Source organism: Lycorma delicatula, chromosome 4 (genome assembly GCF_047948215.1).
Source record: "Lycorma delicatula isolate Av1 chromosome 4, ASM4794821v1, whole genome shotgun sequence".
NCBI lineage: Eukaryota > Metazoa > Arthropoda > Insecta > Hemiptera > Fulgoridae > Lycorma > Lycorma delicatula.
In genome coordinates, this window is record NC_134458.1 from 162091157 (window position 1) to 162113387 (window position 22231).

At 30.2% G+C, this 22231-nt stretch overlaps 1 protein-coding gene across 4 annotated transcripts in view; it reads left to right on the forward strand.

Annotated features, from left to right (window-relative positions):
- The window catches only part of LOC142324039 (ribokinase-like), a 44320-nt gene extending 26943 nt beyond the window's left edge, over nt 1-17377 (forward strand). For all 4 annotated transcript variants that reach the window (XM_075364627.1, XM_075364628.1, XM_075364630.1 and 1 more), the window contains 5 exons: nt 343-472; nt 3220-3387; nt 6720-6811; nt 8576-8767; nt 17022-17377. In XM_075364627.1, coding sequence (XP_075220742.1) covers nt 343-472; nt 3220-3387; nt 6720-6811; nt 8576-8767; nt 17022-17195 — 756 coding nt within the window. In that variant the 3' untranslated portion in view covers nt 17196-17377. The remainder of the gene's footprint in view (nt 1-342; nt 473-3219; nt 3388-6719; nt 6812-8575; nt 8768-17021) is intronic.
- The last annotated feature ends 4854 nt before the right edge of the window (nt 17378-22231 follow it).

Sequence of the window (22231 nt, forward strand, 5' to 3'; positions counted from 1 at the left end):
GGTTCGTACGATTTAAAATAATTATTTTAATGTTATTGAACTGAAAGTGATGAAGGATTTATTTCAGAATTAGTATTGTTGATCTCATTTATACCACATGATATGTAAAAACATATAGAAATTAATATGAATCAATGAATATAATAATCTATTTCTCTTAAACACAGAAAAAATCAAAAACGTTCAAGTGTGTAAGTAAAAAAAAAAAAATATGTAAATATCTTAATAATTAAATTATATGATTTTATTTAGAAATATTTTTTACAATAGATTTAACATAATGTACTCATAAGAATCTTGGTTTTAATGTAATTGATATTCTTTTTTATATAAATGTAAAAGTTAGGTGATGATAATTTTGGAAAAGAATATTTTGATTTACTAAAGAAACATAATGTAAATACAAGCCATGTTATGATCACTAGCGGAATATCAAGTGGAGTTGCACAAATTACTGTTTCTGAAAGTGAAGGTGAGTTTTCATTTATAACTGCATAAAATAATTTATCGATTGCTTGCTAATATAAAACAGATATTTGAATGCCTTCTTTTGCTATAATTTAACATTTTTATCGTTTACTGAAATTTATTTTATTGTTTTCTTTTTAAATCTAATAATTAATATTGCAGTTTAATTATAATTTTACATTGTATTCATTTCATTAAAAGTTATATCCTCATTACATCTTTTACATCCTCTTATAGAGATCTGATAGAATGTTTATACAATTGGTTAGTCGGTTACTTACATCTGCCATACAATTCTATGAATGTTGAGGTTTTAATTAGAGAAGCCCAAGTCTCATTTCAAATGACTCTTTAGATCAGGAGCAATGATTTATGAGTATTTGTATGAATATATATTTTATATTTTTATTTTATATGAATATTTAAGCTAGTACATGCAAGAATATATGTCAGTATGCGCTCTTATTACCCTGGGTTTAGGTATATGAATCCTAGAGTTTTCGAATGGAATGAGTCCCCATTACCTGGAAAAGTTCTGAAGTACTCTTTTGGATAGGATTAACTGCAATTACTACAGTTAAGTCATTCCTTAATCACATCCCCTTTATCTTATCCTTGATCTTTTCTTTTCCTGCCCGATCGAATAAATGGTAAGAATTTGATGACTTCTACAAATTACTAGAATTTTAATATGTGTAATTTGATGGTGGAAAAGGGTAGTTTTGCCTCATAGACCTTTTGTTTTTTCCTTTTTTAAACAACCCCAAGGAAAGCAGTCCCCGCCGTTAGGTACAACACAATCACCTCAGGGTGTCATGGTAGCAGTCTCTACCCTCCCTGACTTACCCCTTCAAGGGGCTTTCCCAATGAGGTCCCTCCAGCCTCATAGGAACATGCCAACTTCCTCTTCTGGACAGCCAATGCCCCCTGCACCCCTCCGCTGGAGAGCTACCCTCCCTGGTCCTACTCTACAAGCTCCAGACGTGTGTTCTTTGCTGTTCGCGACCCTCTCACACCTCGAGAGTCCTCTATATCATCATCGGGGAGCTCCAACCTCCCCCCACTCTTGCATGTGGGCAGGCCAAAACACCCTAGACTAGAGGCTATCACCCTGGCCCTAAATGTTGCCACACTTTGACCCTAAAGTTCCTAAATTTTTTGAAGTCTTCCTCATCTGATTTTTTTTTCTTCTTATATAAACAAATACATCAGAACACAACAACCCCAGCGTTGGTAACAACACACCTAGTGTGTGACCCGCCACCAAGACCATATGTGTAGAACCACATATAGTAAATAATATATTCACTATAATATACAATACACAAACCACACTACCGATACGTTTAAGACATCTCACTACATGCCCTAACATTACATTATTACTATACAAAGTTTACCATACAACAAAGATACAATCATTACATCAAAGAATATGCACTAATATTCTTAAAACTTTACAATACTTATTATTTGCAGTACAATAAAAACATAACATCAGAAAGAAAAAATACACGTTAATAATATTAAACATTACAATATACAAATAAACTCGTAACTACAAAGGATAATATACACCAATATTATGAAACATTACAATAACAATTATTTATGGTGTAATGATAAAACATAACCTCCAATAGGACACGTCATTACAGTACCTATTATTACATTACATTATTGTACAAAACCTTATATTCCTCCACCATCACCACAAGATAACATTTATACACGTTATAACACATAATACAATACAACAATAAATACTTTGACCTAAGACTGAAGACATATTAACAACAGAACCTAGTTTTATATCCCCATCCCATTAATGAGAATAGAAACAAAAACTCCACAGCTACCCCACCAACCTTGAAACCTTGTGTGGAGTGCCACACATACACATTCCCAAACTAATAAACATAGCAGCAATCATGACACAAAATATAACTACAAATACAAAGGAAATTATAATACTATAAACTAAAACTAACCAGGCTGCTAAAGTAGCGAAGTACGTCTGTGCTACCGTATCATCCTAATCCTCATGGTGAGAACTTCAAGAGACCTTCCTGCCACACGAGACATTCCGTGGAGAAAAACAAGGCATTTCTCTTCTATTGCTACCTTCCCCTCTTCAGAGAGTTTCTTCCTCTATTTTCTGTTTCAGTATTCTATGTGCCAGGTTGGCCATCTCTAACCAACCCACCTCGCTTTGCACCATGTGGTCAATAACAAAATCCGGTGTTATGTTCGTCATAAGCTTGTTTGCCTCATAGACCTATCTGGGAACAGGTCTATTCGATGGCTGTAAAAAAAGCCTGACCTTAGACTCAGTTCCTTATTGAATAAACCAGGTTCCCAATCCTTTCTAATAATCCATCTTTTATCTGCAGTTATGTGTTAGCACATAGATCATTAGTTCAAAACTTATTTGACCTATCCACCAAGACTGTTTTAAAAAAGCCTAGTTTTGTGTCTGAAAAGTTTATTTAAGTTTGCTGATTAAGGAAATAAGTTGCAATCTAATATAACTTAAAGTTACATCAGATTATAGTCAAATCTATCAATAAGAACTCTCCAGTTCTATAGTGCTGTTATCCCCAAGGTAAGTTAATCTTAAAATAAAAAAAAAGGATTTATGTTAATAGCTTTGTAGTAGTTCACACATTATTTATAACAGCCAATGGTGTTGATAAATCAGCTTTTAAACCGGTAATTATACATTTTTTAAATAAATTAATTATTTTTCAGGTGATAATTATATATTAATTGTAGAAGGAGCTAATGGTTTATTGTCACCAATGGATGTAGAATTAGCTGCTGATATCATAAAGCAAGCTAAAGTTGGATTATTTCAACTAGAAATTCCTCTTGAAACAAGTGTTGCAGCAATGAAGCTATTTAAAGAAAAAAGCAATGGTATGCATAATCATTTTTTTAAAATATAGATAGAATAAAAATGAAATTCACAAAAATGAGTCCTATAAATTTTAGGCATTATAGTTAATAGGGGAGCTTGAAAATGAAATAACAGCCAAGAAACAGATATCCATGTAATAAAGAAAGGTGCTATCATAACTGGTGATTGAATTTGGAGAGGAAAGAATAAGGAATGTTTACTGAAAGGGGAAGCCAATTTATTGATTCTTGAGGGTGCCAAATAATTATGGCCTGAACAGCAAATAGTTCATAAAGTTGTAATTATTAACTGTATGAAATAGTTCAGCTTGATTGCATCAGATTTCCTTTTTAAACACTATGAAATGAAATAATTTATTGAGGGAATGTGCACATAAAAGTTTACATTTATGTGCATAGATTTCAATCATTCTTAATTCGCTAAAACATTCATTTCACATTAAATTTTGCAGTCCATTAGATTTTCATATTTTGAGGCTTCTGGATGGATGCAAAGGAAACCTGCTCCAGATCAGTGATCTCTTTCTTTAATCATCTTGAAAATAAGAGTATTAAAAATGAATGGCTAGAACACCATAATATTTACATTTTCAATAATTTAAAACCATTAAAATTTTACTTGTAATTAATTAAAGTTTTGGGATGACAAGGGATCCCTGATCTCTTTTAACATCATTGAAGTTTTTTTGTGTTCTTGGAAAATGATGTAGTTTGTGTGTTGCAAAGTTTAAATTTTATTAATGAGCATACAGGACAATGGAACTAAAAATTTTGATAGTCCCAAGATACACAATCCTTTGAAAAAATAATGAATATTTAGAAATAAAAAGGAAATTAAAATATTTAATTAAACAGCTAAAGAACTTTTGAGGCAAAGTGGATTGTCATGCTGACAACATCAAGAGGGCTTGTCACTGAAAAATATCATGATTTTTAAAAAATTTCTTTAAGGTAAAATACAAAGATGATTTGAATATAACAATATTATAATTTTCTTATTGAGGAGTTAGAGGCCATTAGGGGAAAAAAGGCTTGAACTACTTGGAAAATATTAGGTTTTTTATTTTTTCCTGAAGGTAGAAAACAAAATAAATTTAATTACTTCAATACTTCTAATGTATTTACTGAATAGGTTAGAGGTCTGACCAGATAGACATTAATTTAAATTTATTTTTATTAATTTTATTTTTGTTAAATTTATTATAACAGTAAAAACATTTTGTAAAAAAATTATTTTAAATGCTGCAATTTAGATTTTTTTCATATGGCAGTATTAAATTAAGTATGGCTAGCCTCCAAGGAGGATCTGAACCTCTTTGCACCAGTGATTTATTTTTTTTGCAGATAAATTTTTTTTACATATGTTGAAAAAGAATGATTAAATATTTCAATATTTAATTTTTTTAATTGAATGAACACGGAGATGAGTAAATTGGGAAACATTGGGATTGACAAGTAAATTGGGAAGAATTTTGTTTTTAAAATGTTTCTTTTTTCAAAATCAGACTATTTTTTAAATTTAAAAATGATTTATTATATTACACAAAAACCTGACAACACAGTTGTAGGACTTTCCTGTCACCCAGCTTTTTTCTGATGCACAGCTTACATACACATACACACACAACTTAATTTAAAATATTTATCATTTTATTTAAATATAATATTTTTTGTTTATTTAATTCAATGATTCTGACTAAAGCACACGCGCATACTGTATTTCATTCGTGCTGGTGTGGCAGTACTAGCGGCAACTCTAAATGTTTTTTTACACTTAAAATATTATATTTTTATTTAATTCTACCTTTCACCTGTGATGTTACATCATAGGAAACAACTACAGCAGCTGTATGTCAGTGCTACACTAGTGTTCGTTGTGGTGAAAGAAGGTACTAATGATGCAGTATATCCACTTATCCACTAGTTTATTTAGAGAATTTTTTGGGTTGGGGGTATGATTTTTAATTTAATATCCCATCAGTGTCCATTCTGATCAAGTTTGATCAAAATTGGTTGAATAGTTCTGGAGATGTAAGGTGATTTAGTGTGACACTAAACACACACATATACATATGAAAATTTCCATCTCGTTTTTGAGTTTTTTTGGGTTCCTTAGGCGTCAAAACGTAAAGACCTGGTGAAATCCAGATATGCCCAAATTGGACCGATTACAATGCTTTCCCTTTTAAAGCTATACCTCTGCTATAGGACTAGACGGGAAAGTAAAAAATATATAAAAAAGGGTAAAATTACAGTGGTGTATGGAGTGGAGGTATGTAATTGCTACGAGTATGTAGTTTATGTGACTTGTGAAGAAGTAAGCTTTAAAAAAAATGTAGGAATTCTTCATATTGGCTCAATAGTTCTTGAGATTATCCTGGAAAAACAAATAAATTATGCCTCTGTATGTGACAGTATATATTTTTAAGGTTTATTAAAAATATAAAAAATAAGAAAGCCAGAAAGATGAAGTATGACAATTTCTATCAAAACATGAGTGTAGTAAGAGAATTTGTAATTTCAGAATGATTTTCTGGACATTTTGGTTTCATCTAAAAATCTAACAGGTTTTTGTGAAGAAGAAGAGCAAGTTTGTTATAGAATTTTATAAAATGAAGAATTAGGTTGCTGGGTCAGGACCTATGCTTAGTTAATTTGGTGTTAGAATGAATGTGCATTGTAAAATATGCAAGGAACCTAAAGATTTTAAAACGTGAAGCAGATAATTGAGGATGTGGAGTATATCAAGTAAAGTAAAATTAAAGAGTATTAAATTATAGAAAGGAATAAAGAAATACATCAAATAACATATAATTGATGCAAAAAGAATTATAAATTACAATTAGTTAAAAAACTGTATACCATAAAACATAACTTTTTAAAATTAATTACTATAGATGTAGCGCTCTCTTCCTCCTACCCCTTTCCATCACTCTCTCTCTCTCTCTCTCTCTGTCTCGCTCTCTCTCTCTGTCTCGCTCTCTCTCTCTCTGTCTCGCTCTCTCTCTCTCTCTCTCTCTCTCGCTCTCTCTCTCTCTCTCTCTCTCTCTCTGTCTCGCTCTCTCTCTCTCTCTCTGTGTGTGTGTGTGTGTGTGTGTGTGTATGCGTGTGCATGTGTGTAAAACAATTTATTGATGAATGTTAATAACATTCTATCATTCCGTGTTACAATTACACTGCATAACAATATTATTTATTGATACAGTGTTTTTCAACTTTTACTCTCTGAATGCTATTCAACATTATTACTTCATTATAATACATAATTATTATGAAAGTTACTCAATTTCCACTTGTATAACTTATTTTGTAAAAAAATGTTTCCTTTGCAGCGGTACTGATGTTTAACCCATCTCCTGCAAAAGAAAATATTGATCCTATTATTTTTACATTGTGTGATATCCTGGTTGTAAACGAAACTGAGGTAAGTTTAAAAAAATATTAATAATTGATTAAATGTATTGATTCATATCGATTATATAAATTAATGAAAAAAAAAAATTAATTTTTTTAATAAAATATACTGCAACTTATCAATACATTTCTTTAAAATATACATTAAATATACCTCTTTGGCAGAGTGGTAGTATCAGCCTTTCATCCAGAAGGTTTTAGGTATGAATTCTGGTCAGGCATGGCATCTTTCATATAATACAAAATTTCCATTCCATGTTCCCATGCACAAGCTTTCACCTTATGTGGTTAATTATTCATAAAAAAGTCAGTGTAATAATATCAGTTATAGTTTTTGGGATAAATTAATAAAATATTAATAAATTATTCCTGTTATTTCTTGCATGTATAAAAAGGATAAAAATTATTATTTTATTTTTATTTTGTAAAACATTCTAATTCTTCTCTTACTATCAGTTATCTTCCATCAGGAAACTTTTATAAGTGTAATTCCGATGGATGCTTCCATATGCTACACAACTTCAGGAATCAGGCTTAAGGAAGCCCCACACTGTTCTCAATTTGTTATTTGTTATCTACAGGAATAACAGTTGTTGTTGCATATTATTTAGCTAGACAATGCAAAATTTGTTGATCTGTTAACAGGTCCACTGTGAGTTTTGGCTTCAAGCTCACTAAACTGTGTAAGGGAGCTATTGTTATAACTCATGTACCAATTCTATTACAGATACTTGTAAAAAAGTCTATCCAAAGATTAAGGTGCTTATCAGATATAATTGTTGGGTCTTCTTGTAATAATATTTTATTTATAATTTAATAATGAAACATTACAATAGATATTATAAGAATTAAGCAGTTTTTTCTCATTAAATGGGTAAACCACAGAAATTTAATTTTGGAGAAATCAGTTTATATCAAATAATAATTAACCATTTTAATAAAAGGTGGCAGAGTCAACATTTAAGTCTAGTAATGCCATTTCTTGTAAACAGGTTACAGGGTAAGATTTTTAACTACAACCATATACTTGTGTTATTATGCCCCATGTGGAATATGACTGTAAAAGTGTTGTAAAATAAGAGAATTTTTAATTCATATAAGATACTATCAAAATTTTTTGAAGCCAAGATTAATACTGCCAATCTTAGACCAAATTTGGTCTAAGATTGGCTAATATCAGCTGCCAAGCTGAATTAGGATACTCTTATGAGACAGAACAATGAAAAAATAAAAGTAGAACATAAAATGTTACATGCTTTCAGTCTATAGTTATTAGGTAAATAAATTTTACTGTGAAAAAATAAAATAAATAAAATCTATTTTTCATAAACTGTCCTAAAAAAAAGTGAAGGGTATCCTCATACCTATGGACCTGGGCAAGTCATAATCTCCTGTTGCCATTCCCTCTGCTCATTATCTCCCCTCTGTCTTTACTTAAAAAATGAAACAACCCCCTTTTTCCCCTTTTTCTTAACAATGAAGCTTTCTACTTATGATTATTACATAATTATTTTACACTTTAATTTATTTGTAGAGAAAATTGAAAAAAAAGAATATTTAGAAATAGTATTTAAGTAATTTTTTGTTTAACATTTATCAGCATTCCAGCTTTTATTAGAAAATGAAAGTAGGCTAGTCGGAGATATTATGTAATCTGAAAAAAGCTTGACAAAGCTGGTCACCCAGCCTTTTTCACAATTATATAATATAATATTTAATAAATTGAAAAATCCAATAAAAAATCAAATAAATTATTAAAAAAATGTTGTTACAGGCTGAAATGATAACAAAAGTTGTAGTAAAAACAATTGAAGATGCATATGCTGCATTAAAAAGTTTCATAAAATTAGGTTGTAAAACTGCTATAATATCATTGGGAAGTCAGGGTGCAGCATTTGCAACAAAAACACAAAAAGAACCAGTTCACGTTAAAGTTAATCCAATTGATAATCCAGTTGACACAACTGTAAGTAATATTTATAAATATATTTTTTAAAAATAGCTTTAAAAACAATGTACCTAATATTAGAGTAATTTTATTTATATGCAAGTAAAAGTAGCCTTTTTTTACAAATTCCATATGAAAGAATACTCGTATTACTCTATCTTCATCTGTAGTTAACTTTGTTAATGGATGAATTAAAATTACTAATTTCAGAACATATGATCCATCTTTAGATTTTTCACATAAATTGAGGTAATTAAAATATCAAAATCACATTTCACAAAGGTAAGTAGATAAAATATTATTGTACGGTAGTAAAAAATAATAACATAATATTAAACAGTGTTCATAAAGTGTGGCAACTCCTTAAATTTTTTTTGCTTAAATTACTTGATTGTTAGACATTGAAAAATAAAATTTAGCAAATGCTCTTACCTCAAAACGATCAAGTTTTTCATTTTATAAACCATCACACCTCAAGCACCCATAGGAAACCAAGGAGGACGACTCAAAAGTTTTAAATAGAAAAGGTAGGGTTATGATATATAATTGCAAAATGTAGTAAAAAATAAAAATTATGATGTAAAAAACATTAAGTTACAACAGCCATAACCAAAATGGTGGCCATTTAGTATTTTCAAATTTAGTTTCAAAAGCGGTTTGCAGTCTTTTATAAAATGTTTGTATTTAAATGTTTGGAACATGGTAGTCTAAAAAAAAAGATCTTTGAGGAAGGAGTGTTTGATAAATTTCATTTTTCTGTTTTTAACAATTGGAAAGTTTTTATTTAAAGGTTGCCATACTTTATGAACACTCTGGATAATAAATAAGTATCACAAGGCATCAGTGAGTCTCAAAATTGGTAAAGTTACTGTAATTTTTAAATATACCTTGAATATGAAAAATCATAATTATTGAATTTTTTTGTAAAACATCAAAAAGAGTGAACATTATTAATTATTTTAATGAGTATTATTATATCATTAATTTTGAAATACACTATTTAGAAAGATAAAGTAGGTACTAAACGTGAGTCTTTACATTAAACAGTCAATTCTTTATCACATTTTAATTAATCTATGAAATTTCATAGATATCATTATTTTATGAAAATAGAAATTCAGGGAAGTTTATTAATCGGACAAAAATTTTCCAACTTCAAAAGTAGTACAGGACTCAAATTCTGAGTGCATACATTTTGACATATGCATATCACCTTTTTTTTTTTTTTTTTTATTTAAGAAAGCAATCGCGTATGAAACACTTACTGAATGAAAAAAATATGTGATGGATGCATGAATATTTTTAGAATAGAGCCTGCAATGTACACTTAAAAAAAAAACATTTGATATTCACCCTTATTTTAATATAGTGTAACTTAATTGAGATTTAGATTTATTGGTGAAATATAAGCCAGTTAGTTATATTGTGAAAACAAATGTGTCCTCTAAAAAAGATTATGAGCTCTTAAAGCTTACAGCAGTAACTCTCAACCGTTTTAGCCCCACGACCCCCAAAAAGTAAAAAAAAAACTGTATAATGAATATTTCGCGACCCCCAATCCCAACCCAATGAAACCTAGTTAAAAAGTATTAGCTGCGTTGATAGCGACTAATATGAACGTGTATGTATGTGTGTGTACAAACAGGAGCAATTTACAGGTTCAAACTTATGTGTATATGATCTTTGTAATTTAATCTGCTTGCATAATATTTGCTACAGGAACATCATGTTCGAATATGCGTATGATACGTTTAAATTCGTCGTGCTCTCAGCAGTAAAAAAGAGGCGTAAGGGATTTCAGGAGGTCAGTTTAGTTTCAAATGCGAAGCGTGTGTCTGGTACCTTTATTTAAATTTTTAAAAGCGTTTTTTCATTGAAAATAATAATAATTGAGGTTTCGGTATTTTAGTGTGCGGTCAAACAGTGCAACTGGTTTTTTTTTCAATTATATTTTTACGCAAAATGGATAAATTTGTGAAAAAACGAAGTGAGCCATCTACATATAGTGATTCGATAGTAAAAAGACAAGATTGTACAATAACAGTTATTTAAATTATGGTTTTACCTCATAGGGTGGAAAACCACAGTGCGTTGTTTGCTTTCTAGTCCTCTCGGATGAAAGCATGAAGCCACTAAAATTAATTCGACACTTGGAAAATGAACATCCGGATCATAAAATTTCTCATACTTTGAGAAATTAAAAAGCTTTTTTTTGTAAAAGCCATATTTATAAAAGTACACTTGAAGCATCTTATCTCGTAGCATTAAGAGTAGCTAAGATTTTCAAACCTCATACAATCGCAGAAAACCTTATATTGCTTGCTGCAGTTTATATGGTCAGTGTTTTAACAGGCGTGGAAGAAGCAAAAAAAAAAGAAATTTTTCCGCTTTCTAACGACACAGTATCAAGGCCAATCGATGACGGCTGCCGATGTTTGTGATCCGATAATTCAGTAAGTGAGTTCAAGTGAATATTTTAGTATTCAGTTTGATGAATCAACAGATGTGACAAATATCTTTCAGTTTTTATGTTTTGTGAGATATAAATGCGATAGGGACAGATCGATCAAAGAAAATATGTTGTTTTGAAAATCAATACCTGGTCATGGAACAGGACAATGTCTTTATGATGTTATCTATGAAGCTATTAAAACATAGATTGGACAAAATGTATCGCAGTATGTAATGATGGTGCAAAGGCGATAACAGGAAAGAAAAGTGGATTTCTGAAAAAAATTAAAGATCGTCTAATACCAAGGGCAGAATGGACGCGCTGCTTCCTTCACAGATATGCTCTTGCCACGAGAAATATGCCGGAAAATCTCAAAACATATTCTTTGTAAATCAGTAAAAATGGTTAATTTTATTAAAAGTCGACCCTTACAGAATAGGCTGTTTGATAAACTATGCGATGAAATGGGAGAAAAGAAGAAATATCTTCTTTTCCATACAGAAGTCAGACGGTTATCGCAGGGGAAAATGTTACCCGGTTATAGGAATTGCGAAATTAATTAATAATATTTTTCTAGGAGAAACAAATTCCATTCTTATTTTTTTACAGAATAATGGTATATGGCGTTTTTGGTTTACTTAGCTGATGTATTTTCGCATTTAAACGACTTGAAAGTGTAGTTTCAAAGACGCGATAAAAACATTTTATTAATATCAGACAAAGTTCATGCTTTCATTAAAAAGCTTGATATTTGGATTATTCGCGGCCAAAGCAAAAATTTGGATATGTTTCCACTGACTTCCGATTATATTGAGAAAAATTTGGTTGCAGAAGACACTATTATTCACCACAGTTTGGATAGTATGAAGATGCATTTGCATGAGCTAAAAATTCAGTTGGTGAAGATATTTCCTGGAAGATAAAAATTATTTCTCGAAGAGATGGCTACTGAATCCATTTAGTGAAAACGTTGTTGCAGCTGCTAAGTTATTGGCTGAGATTCACGACCAGCTCACTGAAATTTCTGCCGATAAAACGTTACCGCTACAATTCACATCTGAAGATTTAGATACGTTTTGACTTGCTTGTCGAAGTAAGTATTGAAATTTAGTGACAGAACCATTGAAAATATTAATCCCTTTCACAGAGGTCTTACCTCTATGAAAAGGGCTTTTCGTCTATGGTTGTGCTAATAGCTAAATATAGGAATCATCTTTTTTCACTTGAAAACAAGTTGCTTTTGTGCATTTTTAACATAGATCCACATATGGAGAAACTTTTAGATGAAAAACAAATGCAACCGTGTCATTAATTTATATTCTTTACATGTGAACTTATAAATGTGAGTAAAATGTCTATAATAAATTATTTTTTCTCGTAAAATGATTTCATTATCATTTACGCGTAAAGTTGTAGGCTAATTTCATGATCCCATTCATATGACCACAACCACAAGGTTGGGAAACTCTGGTTTACAGTTTAGCTAGGTACTTATAACTAAATTTAAAAAAATAATAAAAATAAAAATTGCAAGGTAACTGAATAAAATAAAGTGAATGCTTGAAAACTGGTTTAAAATAAATGCTTTAGATTTTGTGATGCTTAGTAACACTGTTAGGAAAGACTTAATGGTTTGGTTGCAGGACAATAAAATAAAATGAACAAACTCAAGGATTTGAAGAACTCTGAAGGGTTCAGAGAACTAAAGGATAAATATGGTAGTCAGAATCAACTTTTGTCATTTTTTTTTTTTTTGTCTTCAGTCATTTGACTGGTTTGATGCAGCTCTCCAAGATTCCCTATCTAGGGCTAGTCGTTTCATTTCAGTATACCCTCTACATCCTACATCCCTAACAATTTGTTTTACATATTCCAAACGTGGTCTGCCTACACAATTTTTCCCTTCTACTTGTCCTTCCAATATTAAAGCGACTATTCCAGGATGCCTTAGTATGTGGCCTATAATTCTGTCTCTTCTATTAACTATATTTTTCCAAATGCTTCTTTCTTCATCTATTTGCATTGCAATACCTCTTCATTTGTCACTTTATCCACCCATCTGATTTTTAACATTCTCCTATAGCACCGCATTTCAAAAGCTTCTAATCTTTTCTTCTCAGATACTCCGATTGTCCAAGTTTCACTTCTATATAAAGCGACACTCCAAACATACACCTTCAAAAATCTTTTCCTGACATTTAAATTAATTTTTGATGTAAACAAATTATATTTCTTACTGAAGGCTCGTTTAGCTTGTGCTATTCGGCATTTTATATCGCTCCTGCTTCGTCCATCTGTAGTAATTTTACTTCCCAAATAACAAAATTCTTCTGCCTCCACAATCTTTTCTCCTCCTATTTTCACATTCAGTGGTCCATCTTTGTTATTTCTACTACATTTCATTACTTTTGCTTTGTTCTTGTTTATTTTCATGCGATAGTTCTTGCGTAGGACTTCATCTATGCCGTTCATTGTTTCTTCTAAATCCTTTTTACTCTCGGCTAGAATTACTATATCATCAGCAAATCGTAGCATCTTTATCTTTTCACCTTGTACTGTTACTCCGAATCTAAATTGTTCTTTAACATCATTAACTGCTAGTTCCATGTAAAGATTAAAAAGTAACGGAGATAGGGAACATCCTTGTCGGACTCCCTTTCTTATTACGGCTTCTTTCTTATGTTCTTCAATTGTTACTGTTGCTGTTTGGTTCCTGTACATGTTAGCAATTGTTCTTCTATCTCTGTATTTGAACCCTAATTTTTTTAAAATGCTGAACATTTTATCCCAGTCTACGTTATCGAATGCCTTTTCTAGGTCTATAAACGCCAAGTATGTTGGTTTGTTTTTCTTTAATCTTCCTTCTACTATTAATCTGAGGCCTTTTGTCATTACTGGATAGGAAATGTGTAAAGATCAGGGATAAGTATGCAATAGTGAAGAGAGTTAGGAAGTATTTTACTGTGCTGTATTGGAATGATTAGATGATAGAATCAAAAGAGGAATTGATACATAAAAAAGAAATCTAAGCTAAGATAATACTAGAGAAGGTTGATCAATAGACAACAGGATGAACTTGATCAATAAAATGAGTACAGGAAAAGCAGCACTCTCAGATGGGATTACCCTGAAATGTGTTAGGAGCTATGGACAAATGGTAGTCTCCTTCCTGATAAGGCTGTTTATTAAAAAGGCAGTGGTAGCTGAGGATTGGCCTGTAGCAACAGCTGATTGTATTATTTAAGAAAAGTAATAAGAAAGATTTATCTAAATATAGGATGTTTTTTCTACTGTCTATCACTTTTAAGTTGTTTATGATAATGTTGTTCCGCAGACTAAAAAATAAAGTGGATCAGCTCCTTTCACTGGAGCATGCAGGCTTCAGAACGTTTCTCCTGATAACAAGATCAAAAAATATTAATTTCTTTTCTATACTTTCTACATAGACCTTTTCATAGACCTTTCATAGCTTTTGATTCCATATTAAGGAAGGTGACATCCAGACATCCAGACATTTTTAAGGAAAATCATTAATAAACAAATCAAACAAAGAATTTATGAAAAGCGACAGTCATGTTTGAGTTTGAATGGAGTTTTGTTAAGGAAATAAAATTTTGGAAATGTATCTGGCAAGGGAACATAAGCTTATCCAAGATATTTACATTAGTTCTGCATGAGGCATTCAAAAAATTAAATTTGGGCCGGAGAAGGGGGTCAGGGTGGACAGAGCATGCTTAATCATCAGATTTTGCTGATGATTTTGAGTCTGGAAGAATTTAAGGAAGTGGCCAAAGATTTAGTAATCTGAGTAAACCCTTCTAAGTGTAAATTTAATTTGCTGAACCATCTACTACAACATTTGTTGTTGAATGACATCTGAGTGGAATGAAAAGAAGTGATTTCTGTTGGATACAAAATTGGTACTGATATGCAATCCCTGTAAATAGGAAGAAGGTGGACATTAGGCTCAAGGAAGCTGCTTGATTCAAACTGTTTATTAAATCACAAGCCAGCATATAGTTAAAAGCAAAGTTATGGGAGAGATTGGTTCTGCCTGCTTTGACATATGCTTGTGAGACATGGGTTTTAGATAGAATGAATATACAGAAGCCGAGGACAACAGTCAGGAGTATGGAGAGAAATGTAGTAGGGATTACAAGAAGAGATAGAAAAAGGAACATTTGGGTTCGAAGCCAATCAAGAATCGCTGGTGTAATTAAGCGGATCATCTCAATGAAATGGAAACAGAAGAGTAGTAAATCAGAGGGAATAAAAGATGGGATCATAAGCCAAGAGAATGGAAATGAAGCAGAGTATGATGAAATGAAAAGAAACTATCGAGAGAAAACTTGGCCAAGTGTTTTTCCTTCCTTAGAAATAAAATTGAATGAACTGTAAGAAATCTGTGTATATGTATCCATTGTGTATAATTTAGACTATAGTTCTAGTTAACTGATCACAAGTAATCTCAGCTTTGACTGATTTAGAATAAAAACCATTTTTTTGTGTTTTATACTTTTTGTAGATTTGGGATGCATGTTATTATTCTACACAAGTTAAGGTTTATTATTATAATTAACAGAAATCATTACAATGTGGATGAAGTGACATTTATAAATAAAAATGCGATTAAATATTCTGTACTTGACTAGGTAATGAAATCATAAATTTAGTAATTCTCGCAAAAAAATGAGAAGCATGCACATATGAGTTACAAAGCATTATTTCACGAGTGTTACAGAGGTTTCCTCTCTGCATCTTAGTTTTGAAAAAAATTGTTTTTAAATGCTATTTCATCCCCCTGCATAATAATGGTTATTTTTAGTTAATCTACATTTATCATATTCAATTAATAGAACAGAAGAAAACTCACTAGTATTTTTATTATTATTTTTAAGAAAAATAATACGGGCTTACCGGCCCGAGTTCATTTATATGTAATACATATCACATTTACAAAAATAATACAATACTTACGATTATTCGTGGTTTAATAAATGAAATCGGGCCGGTAAGAGTTTTGTAACAAATTTTTCTATTTTTTTGCTTATTATATGAAACGCTTAAACATTGTTTATTATCTATTATTATATAACTATTGTCTATTACATATATTTAACATGTATTTTTTCTAAACAAAATTCTAACTTAATAACAGATTTTGATCATAGAAATGTAGTGTCTTACCTTTTTTGATATCAGCATCATTTTTTTAAAGTTTTATTTATATTACAAAAATCTTTGTATTTTCAGCGGAAGAAATGATATCTGCGAGACTCTTACAGTTTACAATTTGATTGTAACCTTTTTGGATATCACGGCGTTTTGTTACATTATTCTTTTATTTTTTTTATGAATTACTGATTGTTATCTTACGGAATTATTATTAAAATTTTTTCTCATTTTCATTTCATTTTTAGATTAAGTTATGTTTAGAATTGTAATCATAGATCCTTGACTTCGCCGTGCCGTACAGTTCTGCTGACTCTTACCGGCGAAGTTTTAACGAACTTCTTGATATAGATTATAAGGATATATTTTTTAAGCGTTTTGAAGAAAATTCTTAATAATGAAATGAAACTGCAAAGACAGATGGGAAAGTGACTAGACAGTAAAACAAGAAAACCCACATTTTTTTTATCATTATTATGAAGTGTATTAAACTCATCAGCAAAGGCACAGCTTGTGATTTGTAATTGAAGATCGATCACAATGTAGAATTATTATACAGATCAATTATTTAAATTATTTTTAACATATGTTTGGTTAAATAAAAATTTATTTATTTAAATTAAAAAAATTTCTTTTCTTATTTTTCAGGGAGCTGGAGATTTGTTTCTTGGTGCACTTGCTTATTCGTTCATTTATAAAAATCATTTAAACCTGAATGAAAAAATTATGTTTTCATGTAACATTGCTCGTGAATGTGTACAAAAGGCAGGAGCTCAAGATAGTTTTCCATATTTAAAAGACATACCTCATTTAATGAAGTAATAAGCGGTTATATTATGTATTAATATGACACAGCACTATGTGGCTGTTACGAGTATGATATGTGTATAAAATATATGTTTTTATAGCTCTTTATTGCAAATGAATTTTATTTAAATAAAATTAATAATTATATTGTTAGATAACATATTAATTATAAATAAATCTTTCTTTTACATTGTAAACTAATATTATAATTTTAGAAAAATCTATAAAATATTTAGGTTCTTCAGTTTGATAAGTATACATTTTAAATCACAATCATCGTCTTAAAAATGCTTATCAAAATAGATTTAAATTTTAGAAAGAGGTAATCAAGCTATTACTAATCTCATCCAAAGGCTTCCTGCACATTCATACCATCTGAGTTTTTCAATTCAGTTCTCTATCCTTAGAAAGATATGGAATCTGGCCTTCCATTCTTCATTTAATATACTGATATTTACTGAAGCATAAATATTGAATTATGGACAAGAACACATTTCATAAAATATCAAATGTATCCTTTTCATCAATTTTTGACATGAATACATTATTTCTCAAAGAACAGCTAAGGAGCCTCAAATGTTTTGCGGACTTACACAGTAGATAATGAAGTTTGAACTTTGTCTCACAAGACTGACTATAAAATCTTGTCTCTAAAGTTCAGGGCACACTTTAAAATAAAGTTTATTTTTTTATTCTTGATTCCACAGGGGGGAGGGGAAAGTTTCATTGACAATCATCTACTCGTACATTCTATTAAAATATATTTGGGTGTTTTTTGTTTCTGTTAACTCCTTTCATAGGTAAGATGAGACACTTCCTTTATAGTGCCCATTATTCCTGAGTGGTCTTACTTTAATAGGCTCAATGCTGAGACATAATTATTTTATTCAGTAATTTTATTTTATTATTTATTTATTTAGTATCTTTTAAAGAAAATAAGAGCACCGATGAAGCAAGATAAGATTAAAAAAAGATTTATCAAACTTTGACCATGAAATTTAAAGCCATTTTCCTTTCTTAATAATTTACATTTCCTGAACATTAATTAAAGATAAAAATAACCCAGAGTGGCAATTTAGGTGAATGGTTTTTGATTCAGTTGGATACTTTTACTTAACACACAAATTTGGGAATGGGCAAAATTTTTCTTTTAGGAATCCATGCCTGTTTTCAGATGTCTTTAATCTCTGGAGAAAAACAGTTTTTGTTGGAGTTATATTTGATCTGATCAATGAAAAATTGTTCATCAGTAATGCCTGCTTTTATCCTGAATACAAATGCAATGATCTCCTAAAGGATTGCAGGAGGTTGGGCAATTTTGTCTTGAAAGGCCATGTAGATCCTACCCCACCCCTGTCAGTCTGAACAGGTTTGTTAGTCTTATGCTGAGTTCCTTGACATTAGAAGGTTCTTTTTCATTCTTAATTTTTCCATATCCTCAATCCCTCCTTTCCAACTTAAGGTTCAACTCAAGGATGAAACCTGCCATGTCCATAGTTATGGCACTGGGATGTTTAGAGAAAGTGTAAATTATACTTTTGATTGCAAAATACATTTACAATATTATAGATACAGATCTACTGATTTCCAGAACCAATTCAGCGTTGTGTAAATTCATTGTAATTTTTTATCAGTTATCCATTTCTTATATTCTTATGTAAACATGAAGGGCCCAGTTCAGAGAAGAAAGATAAGAACAATGTGTCTTGGAAAAACTGCCTCACCAGTTTTAAACAGTAATTATGAGCAGTTTGAGATGTCGAAGATTAAACAGTGCTCAATTTTTTTTTGGCATTACACTAAAATTTTGGTTAATAATCAAATGTAAATGGTTGTTTTATATCTTTTCTGATGTCTGAGAGCAATAAAGCTGGAAGAATTCAATTTTTTTCTTTATACAGTCGGTATGTATTTTTGTGTTTGCTTTTATTACATCTATTATTTGTTTTAAATGCTACATGCAAACAATAAATCATGTATTTTAGATAATAAAATTTCTACTAATCTCAGTGGCAGAGTGGTAGTATCTCTGCCTTTTATCTAAGGTACTGGGTTCAAGTCTTGGTCAGGCAGAACATTTTACAAGCTACAAAATTCATTATTACCCATCAGTAACTATTAAAGGGTGTAAGTTTATTGCTGCTGTATAAATAAACAATAAATAATTTTGTAAATAATTTTAATGCCTAGAGGGAGATTTGCTATGGGCTATTGCTGTTTCCTATAATGATTAAAGTTTTAATTATAAAACTTGATACAACGATGAATAGAATATTTTGAACACTGTTTTCATTTTATTTGTTTTAACCATGTGGATTAAAAGATTCATGCTAATAGTCATATAGAATTAAAAGATTTCCTGTTTAAGCCACTTAAAAGTAGTGAAAGGGATGTCCAGTTTTTTTTTGTTTTTAGATATTGTTGGAATTAATTAGAGTTGAATTTTAGTTTATTTCATAACTGGACTAAAAGATAAAACAACAGGAATGGTGAAATCCAGCTTCAAATTTTTTAATGGATGGTTTAAAGGAAAAACCCAAGGTATGTTTTCATATAAAGCTGGAGTTATAATTGTTTTGAATTTAAACTTTATCACAACATGTTTATAAAATATATATTCATAGAGAGAATTAAAAATAATAATTAAAGAATTATTTTTTTTTTAATTTTATTTATTTTTTAGTGAATTTTGTTTTAAATGTCCATCACTGGTGACTCGGTAGTGACTGTAGATGATCAGAAGTTGAGCTTAAATCTAATTCTAAACGTATAATGATTTACTTATTGAGAAATATAGTTAAACCAGTTTTCAGTTAAAATCTGCTTCACCTTTTTAATAAAAGTTTTTCTATCATAGCAAGCACCTATGAAAACAGTAATTTCTTCCTGCACTTTGGTCAAATATAAAATTACTTACATCCATAAATTGTTTTGTTAGGATCTCCATAAATCTGTTTATTCTATTTCTTGTGTCATAATCCAGAAGATTGTGGTTTCAAATTCCTGTTAGGCTTGACATTCTTTTATAAGCTCAAAATTCATTTTTTATCATCGAGAATAAAGGGAGTAGGATAACTATAATTGGGTATAGGCTATAGTTACTACAGAGAGAGAGAGAGAAAGGGTGAGAAGAGACGAGTGTCTAAGTTTTTATTAAAATTGTTTGCCTAAACTGATTATTGATTCATAAATAAGTACTGAAAGGACCATAATTAAATGTAGATCTTTAAAATCATCCTACAGCTTTATTTGCAGGAATATAAATTTAATCTCAATTGTCCCTCATAGGGTTAACTGTAACAGGAGTTCCTAAATTTACAGTATTACTATGAAAGATTTTTGTTGGAGGAATAATTCCTAACAGATTTCACTTTTGTAACTCAATCAAAGCAAAATACGCTGGTTTTGAAAAATCTGTTTTAATTGATATTGGAAAAAACTATCTACCTATCTTTGCCAGGCTTCAAGTTTCCCGACGATCTGGTCACTTCTATCTAATTTAACCACTCCTATAAGAAGGATTATCTGTTAAAGTAATTCTTCCTTATTGTTTCCTAAAGATCCTTTTTAGGATAATTGTCAAATTTCAACCTTCTAACAATTTGAGAAACAGGATTATTAGTGATTTGATTTTATTTATTTTGACAAAAGCACTACAAATGATGAATGATTGAGTTTGAATGGTGAATGTGGGCTTTCCTATACTATAAATTTAAAAAAAAAGTTACAATAAAGAATTATTTTTATTTTCAAGGCTCTATTGATAATGCAGAAGTATAGCTATTAAGAGAAAATATAGCTCTCTGATTATAGGGGTTTTTGTAAATGTTGGCTTTTCAAGACCTCCATTAGATTAAAAAAAAGTTATAATAATTAACGAAAGATATGAGTACATACGTGTGTAGCCCGCATTTTTATTTCTGGACTGACTTAGCATAAATTCTTTGAACATAACTCAACAAATTATAAGGAGCATTGTTAGCATTAAATTTTGGGCAAAATTAAAAAAGGGAAAGGGAAGTATTTTACATTTTTAATTAATGACTTTTTCTTTATGAAGTAGAAATTGAGCTAAGTCGATCGAATTTAGGGGTAGAGAGATATTCAATATTATTGGTAAATAGTTTTTGCCTTTTTTCTAGAGATGCGCTCATAAAAAAAGCGGCAATTCAGCACAAATATTTTCCTAAATTTTTTGTGTACTTAGATTTTTTTCAATAAATTATCATTTTTAACCTTTTTAAATAAAATTAGATCAAATTTGTCAACTTTTGAAGTAAATTACTCCGATAAATAAACTATTAAGCCCCAATAAACAAGGGTGCTGAATCGGACCCGTACTTAAAGTATCTATTTTTTAAACATTAATTTTTAAGATTGAAAATCAGACTGTATTAGTATTAATGTAGAAGACATGGAACGTTTTTTTAAAAAAAAGCTACCCATGGGATCCGACTTAAGAAATAAGTAATACTTTATCTGTATTTCAAGTCGTGGCTGTTATTAAAAATGTTATATTGTCGAGCAAGTGCGTCAAATAGGACGAAAATATTTTGATCTTGTAAACAATTATATTCTAAATTATAACTAAATACAGTTTAATTTTAATGAAAAAAGTCATTTGGTCAATTGGTCGATCGAAACCAAAAGTTTTAACTAAAAATTCTCTTTCTTTTCAATTGTATTCTTAATAATGGATCAGTTTTAAGATAAAATTATCATTTGGTCAAATCGAGGCCAATTTTTTTTTGTTAAAACATTTTGATTCTTTCGAAACTGTACTGTGAATATTGTATAATTAATTCATTAATATTTAAAAACCCGATGGCGTATTTGAAATAAAAATCTGTGGAATGCAAGTCGGTAGTAATGCAATTTTGCCGGTTTTTCTATACATTTCAAATTTTATTCTAAAACGATTTAATGTGTATATAATATGATTATCGATAGGAAAATCATGAAAAATAAAATAATAACAAACGCAATGGAAGCAGTGATTGCATCTGTATATTTTATTGAAAAATTCTACGTCAACTTATCTGAACAGGATG